Source organism: Pygoscelis adeliae, unplaced genomic scaffold (assembly GCF_000699105.1).
Source record: "Pygoscelis adeliae isolate BGI_AS28 unplaced genomic scaffold, ASM69910v1 Scaffold34, whole genome shotgun sequence".
Taxonomy (NCBI): domain Eukaryota; kingdom Metazoa; phylum Chordata; class Aves; order Sphenisciformes; family Spheniscidae; genus Pygoscelis; species Pygoscelis adeliae.
This window is the reverse complement of record NW_008824658.1, coordinates 2,084,353-2,093,022: the sequence shown is the minus strand read 5'-3', so window position 1 is coordinate 2,093,022 and position 8,670 is coordinate 2,084,353. Positions and strand designations below refer to the sequence as shown.

The 8,670-nt window shown below is 50.7% G+C and overlaps 1 protein-coding gene across 1 annotated transcript in view; it reads right to left on the bottom strand.

Annotated features, from left to right (window-relative positions):
• Positions 1 to 1,116: 1,116 nt before the first annotated feature.
• The window catches only part of PDGFRB (platelet-derived growth factor receptor, beta polypeptide), a 34,490-nt gene continuing 26,936 nt past the window's right edge, over positions 1,117 to 8,670 (bottom strand). The window contains exons 19-23 of the mRNA XM_009322649.1: positions 8,349 to 8,460; positions 7,962 to 8,061; positions 7,737 to 7,842; positions 7,005 to 7,243; positions 1,117 to 6,488 (exon numbers count right to left, since the gene is read on the bottom strand). Coding sequence (XP_009320924.1) covers positions 6,338 to 6,488; positions 7,005 to 7,243; positions 7,737 to 7,842; positions 7,962 to 8,061; positions 8,349 to 8,460 — 708 coding nt within the window. The 3' untranslated portion in view covers positions 1,117 to 6,337. The remainder of the gene's footprint in view (positions 6,489 to 7,004; positions 7,244 to 7,736; positions 7,843 to 7,961; positions 8,062 to 8,348; positions 8,461 to 8,670) is intronic.

The window sequence follows — 8,670 nt, the reverse complement described above, 5'->3', positions numbered from 1 at the left end:
GCTTTTGGGTACACGGAGGGTTTCCAGGAGCTGAGGGAGGCACGACTGCTGCCAGCAGGGACTTGCACCTGGGCTGCATCATGCAGCCTGAAGCCAGGGTCAACATCAGTATATTTGAACCTCAGTTCAAAATCCCCTCTTCACAGCCACCCTGGGCTTTCCAAGCATGTGGCTCGGAGCTGGCTGCAAACAGATCCACTCAGCAGCCTGGGGCCATTTTCGAGAGGAGCCGTTTCACTGGAGCCAGAGAGAGGAGAAAACTTTGGGCTGGACTCAGGAGGTGCCTGTGTCCCATGGGGCTGGGGGACCCCAGCACTGCTGGAGGGGTGACTGGGAGAAGGTGAGACGAGCAGGAGGAAAGCAGGGGCACATGTGGACCAGAGGGAGTGGTAGTGTAGGGAGCAAGTACTGTGGGGTTGTGTCTTTAAAAGGTATCAATGAATTCCTCATCCCAGAGGGAGGGGAGGAGAACCCGTCTCAGAGGAGAGCAGGACATGGGGAGCCCTGTGCAATGCAGTGTGGCTCCTCCTGGTGCCCTGCCCCATTGCTACCCCCAGACTCTCCCGCTGCCCTGAGCCATTAAACTACGTGGAAAAATCAACAGCACTGTGGTGTCCCCCATCTCCTTCAGCCCAGCACTGTTCAGTCTGGCAGTTCCCGCATCCCTACCCTGATGTGAGCACAGACCCAGCAATGCCCCCAAGAAACACATCAAGCCCTTGTTGGGGGCTGCTGGCCCAAACCTCTGGCACTGGGGATACACACGGGAACTGTTCCCGGTGTCGTTCCCTCTACCCACCTCCTCCCAGTGCAACACTACTCACAAGCTGGCCAGTTACCAGAGAAATGGGGCAGATCCTGCCCTGTTCGCAGCTCCTTTTCCTTACCATGTATCTGGGCTCAGCTGTTGCCTTGCTGTGCTTGTCTCTGCCTGGCTCCCAGCTTGGCTTTCGTTAAGAGCTGGGGTCATGCACAGTGTATTAACATGCTTAGCCTTCACCCACGACATGGTTAAGCTGTATTCCCAGCCCCATCTGAGTGTGAGAAGGTGGCAGCAACCAAAACCAGGCAAACAGAGGAAGAGATGGAACTTTGCAAAAAGAAAAACACCTTTATTTTTAAACTCTTTCTTTAAAAACGTATTTGTAAAAGTTTACAGCATAAAAATAATATCTCATGGCTATAAATGTGACATAGTACAAATCCTACAAATACATCTGTAAACCTAGGAAAATGTTAACTCTTTGGTACCTTAGTCCAAACTCTGTTTTTTCCTTTGCCCTCAGGATGGTTTCTGACAGACAGTGTGGAGGCAGGTGCTGTTTCTGTTCAGAGATGCTGCAGAGTAAGAGCATGATGCCAGCAAGCCAGCACAGCACAGGACGGGGAGATGGCAGAGGGCAAACTTTGGGCAAGCTTTACAGTTATGGTGCAATCCATGGAGGAGGAAAGGACAGGAACAATGGGACGCTGCAGGCCTCCCAGCACGAGTTGGCTTTCCTGCCTCCTCCCACCCCTGCAAGAGTCATCTCTCCAAAGTGCCGCTGGAGCCAAATTGGAGCAGTTCCCCTGCCTTTGCCAAAGCTAACTGGACCCATCTTGGCATATCCCAGAGACTTCAGCCCTCCGGGTGAAACATGGGAATTATGCTGGGAGCCCAGCAACCCATGTGCTGACCCATGACATCTGATTTTTGAATGATACCTGGCCTGCCCTGGGCAAGTCCTGCAGACAACATGGAACCTCCACTGTTACAGTCAGCCCTGGCTGCTCAGCATTCAGGCTGGGCTGGGGTCTGCTGCGGGAAGGACCTGTGCATGGCCCAGGAGCTGCCCGGCGCCCAGTGGGGACCTGCAGCTGCCCTGGCTGCTCTCTGCCTGTGCAACCACCTGGGCCGAAGGCTGCCAAAAGGCTGCCGAGGGCTGCCAAAGGGCAACCTTCATGTTCTCCAAGTGGGAGCGCAGCCAGGCTGCGTCCGGGCTCCCGGGGGCTGGCTTGGCAGCCCACTGCTCTCCTGTCCATGTGGGACATCCTGTGGTTTGCACTGTGAACTGGCCACACCAACCCTGGGATCTGAGCTAAGCACCAAGCCCGGCCAGAGCCCTTCCTCGTGCCTGTGCGTTGGAGCATGGGGTTTGCCTCCTTAGCACGTTAGCTGATATCTCATTTTAGAAAAAGCCCCCAAAAGGAGACATCTGTGAAATCCCCTTCTCCAGATCTTCCCCCCAGCCAAAACCTAACCCACTGCCCAGTACCCTGCATTTGTGGTGCTGTCTCTCCCCCAGCCCAGAGCCCTGACTGGGAAGAAGGGGAAGAGCCATTTCTCACTTCTGGCTAATTTCCTCCTGGCTGCACATCTGCATTGCACTTCTGCCTCCCGTCCCCGTGGGACTCTGCCACAGTCCCCTTGGCAGGTGAACAGAGACAATTTAGTTACAAGTAAAGTCCGCTGTGCTCTAGATTTCTTAACACGACACAAACAAACACTAAACGTGACACTCTCGCTTAAAAAAATAATAACACGCTCAAACTGAGAAGGACAAAAGGATTAAAACCGGCGCACACATCAGTCTGAGAAGCATCTTAAATGTGGAAAGAGACACCGGAGTGTCGCATTAGTTTCTGGGATACACTTAGGTATGTAAGAACTAGTGACTGGCAGTAGGATTATGCATATACTGGTGCTGATAACGATGTAACAGCTGTAGAGTAAAATATAATCTACAAATAAAAGATATTGCACTAGAGATGGGCCCAAGCTGTGGCATGTGTCCCTTTTTGGGGGGCTCAGTTTGGGTCCACCTCTAAACACAAAAACACATCCAAATGAAAATGCTAATCATCAAAACTAAAAACCTGGAGGGACTCGTTCCCTTCGGAGTCTCACTGGAGAAATTCTGCCTACAAAACTGATGGGCCCAGAACTGCTGACCATTTCTCCTGGCCCTCACCCGGCGGGCCATGCAGGGACTGGAATGTTGGCAGCAGAGAGAGAGGGAGCCGGGGGCTGGAGCTGGCTCCCCGAGCAGAGAGAGCTTGTCTGGGGGGCTGCTGTAAGCCTCAGCCCTGCCAAGCCCTCTCTTTGAGGAGAGTTGCAGGGATGCTTAGCAAAACATGTTGGCTTTGCCCAGCTGCCAGCCTGTCCCTGGCTGAGCAGATCTGCTCGCTGCAGCGGGTGTGCATGCCCTCGCTGAATGGCGATGGGAACAATTGAGTAAGAACAGGAAAGTACCACAAAGTGCAAGACTTGGCCCTTGCAATCACAGGGCCAAAGGCAAATATTTGGTCATATCTCTCTGGAGTGGAGAACGGTACCATTTTACAAACAGTCTGGCGTACCTACTTTAAGAAGGAAGAGGGAGGTGGGGTTAGCACCCCGTCAGCAGCCAGAACAGGTTTTGATGCAAAGAATAATTGCAACAAATCTACAACTGGGACAAAATGCAATAGGCATCCAAGTGTAGCTAATGCCGAGCTAACAGGACAGGATACCTGAGTTCCCCCAGAAGGGAGAAGAAATAGATCTCCTCTTTCAGGACAGTGGAAACTATTTGATAGTGGGCAATTAGTAATTTAATTAGTAATTAATCTGTACAAGATGGAGATTACCACGGGATTTGTGAAGTAAATAAGCAAATGGCCAAAGGGAGCGTAAGAAGGGGTTAATTGATGGGGAAGTCTTTGGGCTGGACGGAGGTAGTAAAAGCAGCTCTCTAGGGTTGCTCTTGATGCTAGAAGTATTTAATATGTTTATTAGTCAGTGCAGCCCAATAATAACAGCTTGTTAACAAAATGTGCTGATGACCCAATGTCTGGAACAGCGGGGAGTATCTTGGTTAGAAATGCCGGAAGAGTAGAAAGACGTAGGTGCTTAGATTGGTCAGAGGATGACTCCAAACTACCAGTATGTTGTGGCTGGGAAAAGGCCAACATTATCCAAAGCTACACCAGGCAAGTCAAATCCGGTACAGACCAGAACTATTAATGCCCTATGCGAGGTCTAGATTTGACCTCACCTGGAGTACTGGGTACTTCTGGTCACCTTTGATAGAGAAGGACAAATTAAAAATGGAGCTGGTGCAGATAGGGACTATTAGGATGATGTGATGTGCCATCCTATGGGCTCAAGTTGCAGTGACACGGATCCTACCAAGCACCTGACATGTTAGAAAAATAAAGTGGTCTGACCCCAAGGATCTCATGAGTTACTGCTTCTCTGCGGTTAGGATCATTTAATGAACTGTGGCCACAGAAGATGGCTCCTTCATTACAAGCAGGAGGAACAGAGCATGGAAAAACAGTTGTCATTCACAGTGTTTCCTACGGATGGTGGGGAATCTGACCACATGGGCTGAAAATATACTCCACCGGCTGCCAATAAAAGTACTATTTCTTATGTTCACATTTTACCAAGGACATCAGACCACAAAACATCTACTTCTCTTTTAGCTGCATAAATGGCAGCATTGCAACGATAGACCACTTAAAACAGAAGCTGTTTTGCTGGGGATTTCTGGCAGAAGTTTCATATTTTTAAAAAAAATAAAAAAGTTCTTAGTGGCTTTGAGGTGGAAGAAGCACAGCAAGATGCTGATTGAATTTTTGAATTTGTAAACCTGCATGTGCATTTTTTGTAGGATGCACAGAGATGTGCATGAGTAGGGCAACTAAGGGGTTAATGGGAATGGGGGGCATGCAGCGAACAGAGCTCTGTGCAAGGCAAAACTTCTCCTTTCAGAAAAAAAACCCTGCTAGTTTCTATGGTGTCAGAGCTGTAGTTTTGGGGGTCTAGCTTTCATCAGTGCAGAGATGGGGTTCACCACTGATTTCAAAAGCCTGGTGTTCCTCCTGCTTTGAGTCTCCTCATTCAAGTGGCAGCTGAGAGCACCAGAAGTCCCAGTCCTGCCTGTGAGAAGCAAGGAAGGAGGTGAGAAGCAGGAGGAAGGTCTCTGCCCTTTTATTCTTCAAAACACTTTCCAAGAGAGAGGAATCCTCCCCGATTCCTCTTGCTCTGCTTGGTTCCCCATGACACTTCATCCACAGCCCTGACAGGCTGCAAGTGGCTGTGCCTGACCCCTAGAAAGTGGCAGGGTGTGAGATACTGTTCAGCTGGGACCAAACAGCTTCCCAGCCTCTCTCCCTCTCTCTCTTTTGAGATGTCCCTGGGTTGGTGTTCTGGCATCCTTATTGCTCCCCATAGTCTTGCTATGACTCAGGAGGGACCGGTGAGACCTCCCATTCTGAGAAAGGGTGTTTGGGGTGAACAGTCTATCAAAAGGGAGCCCTTGCTTCCCAAAGATAAGGCACAAAGATTTTGCAGCTGGCAGGGTTATATGATTTCCCAGCAGATGAGCTGGGCTTAGTGGCAGTAGATTAATGAATAGCCATATTGCTTCCTTATACTGGCCCTGGCTAGTGGATTAATATATTTGTTCCCTTTAAATCTTCAATGGAGAATAATTAGCTTAGTGTCCACACAGACAACACGAACAACACTGGACTGCCCTCTTTGCTACTACAACAGAGTCATTATGAGAGCATTTTGAGTTCTTGGCATGCCCTTGGGGCTCCTGGTGCCACGCTGGGCACAAAAGGGTTCGGGGTGCAACAGCCCCTCTAGGTGTGTGCAGAGCTGTGCCCCAGAACCATGGGTACCTGTAGTGCTTGTGACGCTCTATCCACCATAGAAGAGTTGTCAAGAAAGGAAAACGGTGATTCAGTATCTCTGAGACGCTGACTGGTCTCTCCAGGACTTGGCTGTGCTTGGAGGAGAATCTACCCAATGTACTCTTGATCTCCAGCAGCTGAAGGTTGGTGTTGCAGGTTCTCTACACCCCAGCAATGGGCTCCAAGCAAATCATCTGTCCCGGTGGCATTTCACAGAACCATGGTGTGGTTGGTGCTGAGACCGTCAGAGAAGTGCTGGTGCAGAGGAGATGAAACTCATTGCCATGGAGGGGGAAGAGGCTGGAGTATCATCTTAGCAATGCAGAAAGTGGCGTCTCTTGTGGAGATCCAACCCACGTCTTCCACTTGAAAAGAAGATGTTGGTCTGTGAGATGTCTCCCTCCTGCAGTGGTTTGATCATTGAGGAGGATGTGGCAGTGATCTGGAAGGTTGCTGGCACTGAGCCACCTCTTTGTAAGGGGGAAGGGAATGGCAATGGGGAAAAGTCTTTAATCCCCCACCCAACACTGGGAGATGGGAGGGAAGGAGGAATGCTGGGACAGGTGGGGATGTCCCAATGTACAAGCGCAAAGCATGGCTCTCTGCGATGTCTGGGTCAGCCCTTCAGCTGGTCTCACTGTGGGGAGATGCAGAGTCAGCCCAGCTCTGACTACAGGAAACTCTCCTCCACCTCTTGGTGCCCTGTGGTCGGCTCCTGGCAGCCTGGCTGTGGGTCGGATTCCTGCTCCTCATCCTGCTGGAGGCCCAGAGGGCTGTCACAGGATATTGTAGATGATGTGTTGGCCTCGTTCAGCGTAGAGCTGAAGGGAGACAAGGAGGAGAGAGAAATGAGTGCCTTGTCCCAAGTGTCCTGGTGAGACAGGATTCCCAGCGGCTGAGAAGCGCATCAGTCTCCTGGCAGCCCTAGTCTATCTGAGTAGCTTTCCACAGGGGGGGCAGACAGTATCACTTGGGTCTATTCAGCCCTCAAACACAACATACAGCCAGTTGGGCTCTGCGGACTGTGCGCCCCAGTGTGCCCTACTCCTTGTAAGTGGGGTCTCTTTTCCCCAGCTGTGCCAGCTGATGTACGGAGACATGATATGACACGACACCTTATCTTAGCTCACATCCCAGCTCCTCTGGTTCATCTTCATCCCTGCAGGCTCATGCAAGGTCGCAGCACTTCAGATGGGGATGACACTGCCATCCTTCTCTCCTGGTAAACCCACCCCTGGTCTGTTCCATAGCAGAGCGTCACCTTTTTCTCTTGAGGCACCCATTTTCAGATTTGGGCAGTGAGGGGAAGGGACAATATTTAGAAATGATGTTTTTACCTGGCCCGGCTGATGGAGACCTCCTGAGGGAGATCGCAGACTGCCTCGGGTTTGGGGTCAGGAAGAGGGATGATATAATCATTCTCGCCCCCGTTCTGGTGCACGGCTGTGTAGAGGATGCTGCCGGTGGGGGAGCTGGGAGTGAGCCTGGCGTTGTTCAGCCCAGGGATTGTGGGTCTTGTGCGGACAACAGCAGGGTGGTCACTCTTCATGAACTCTTCATCGACCTGCTGGTACCTCTGCTCTCACAGGGCAGGTTACCAAAGAAATGGGAAGGTCTTGTGAGTGGAGAAAATGCACTTGTGTTATATTTGCTTTCCCTGTCCGCTAGGCTTTTTCTAGAAGAAAAAGCATCTTCTAGCTTGGTTCAGTTACCCTGTCTCCACCAAAACCAGGTCATGAACATTTCCTAAGGGAGAGATCAGGGGCACAACTCCACAGCTCCAAAGTACCAAACAGTTGGAGGCAGGTTTTTGATCTCCTGCCAGTTCTGATTTCCGCAGTTGCTGAGATACCAGCTGCCTGTCTGGCGATGCCAGTTGTCTCAGCAATGTCCCCAAGATGCCCAAACCACCTTCATGCTGTTCAAACTAATGCAGCCTTAGTCACAGCAAAATCCTCTGGCACAGCAACTGGTCTCCAAACCCTGACTGAGGGCTCTAACCAAGGCAGCATCCTCCACAGAGCACTGACCCTCTTCTGTCCCTCCAGCACAGGGTCCTTTGAACATACCTTTCTGTAGCAATCCACCAAGAGGTTTCCCATAAGCACCACCAGCTGTGAGAAGGATGGTCTGATCTCAAACTTCTCCTCCCAGCACTTCTGCATGATATCGTAGCTAACAAGAGGGAAGAGAGAGCACTCTGGTGAGTTAGCGGGTGGGGAAAACAGAGGCAGAAATGCTTCTGTAGTTTGTGTAGGGCAGGCCCAGGGCAAATGCATATGGGCAGCACTTACATTTCATCAGAGGCGTGGGTGGGTTTGGACATCCGATAGCCACGTTTGATGGCGTTGTAGAACTGTTCGTTCATAGGCAGTTCAGGGTATGGAGTCCCCCCTGGGTGTAAAGGGAGAGCAGGAAATCAGGCTGGTGGATTGCCTGCCACCCCCATGCCAACATGCATTTCACACCAAGGTTTCCTTTTTTCTTTACCTTTCTTGTTTCATTTCACTTCTAAATGGCAACGTCAGCATGGGAAAGAAGGAGACAGGGAATGAAGTGCTACTCTGACTGGTAAGGTTGGGACTTGGGGATTAGAAGTGGATTTCTATTGTCTCTGGGAAGGGATCCTGCTAACATGCTATCAGACCTACAGATGCCACCATGATCTCCAGGGCACTTACCTAGAGTGAATATCTCCCAGAGGAGAATCCCAAAAGACCACACATCGCTCAGGGTGGTGTAGAGGTTGTTAAAGATGCTCTCTGGAGCCATCCACTTAAGGGGCAAGAAGGTCTAAAAGGAAAAAAATGGAACAAGAAGAGAGTCAGCTGCATCTACAGCACTTGTTTCAACAGGTGAGAGTCTGACACCCAATTTACAAGCAGAGAAGACCCTTCAGAGCTGTCCATCAGCCCAACACATCTGCTGACATCTGCTGTCAGCTACTTCTTGGAGGGACCAGTTTCCTCTTTCCTTGTGCAGGATGAACTCAGCAGGCAGGAG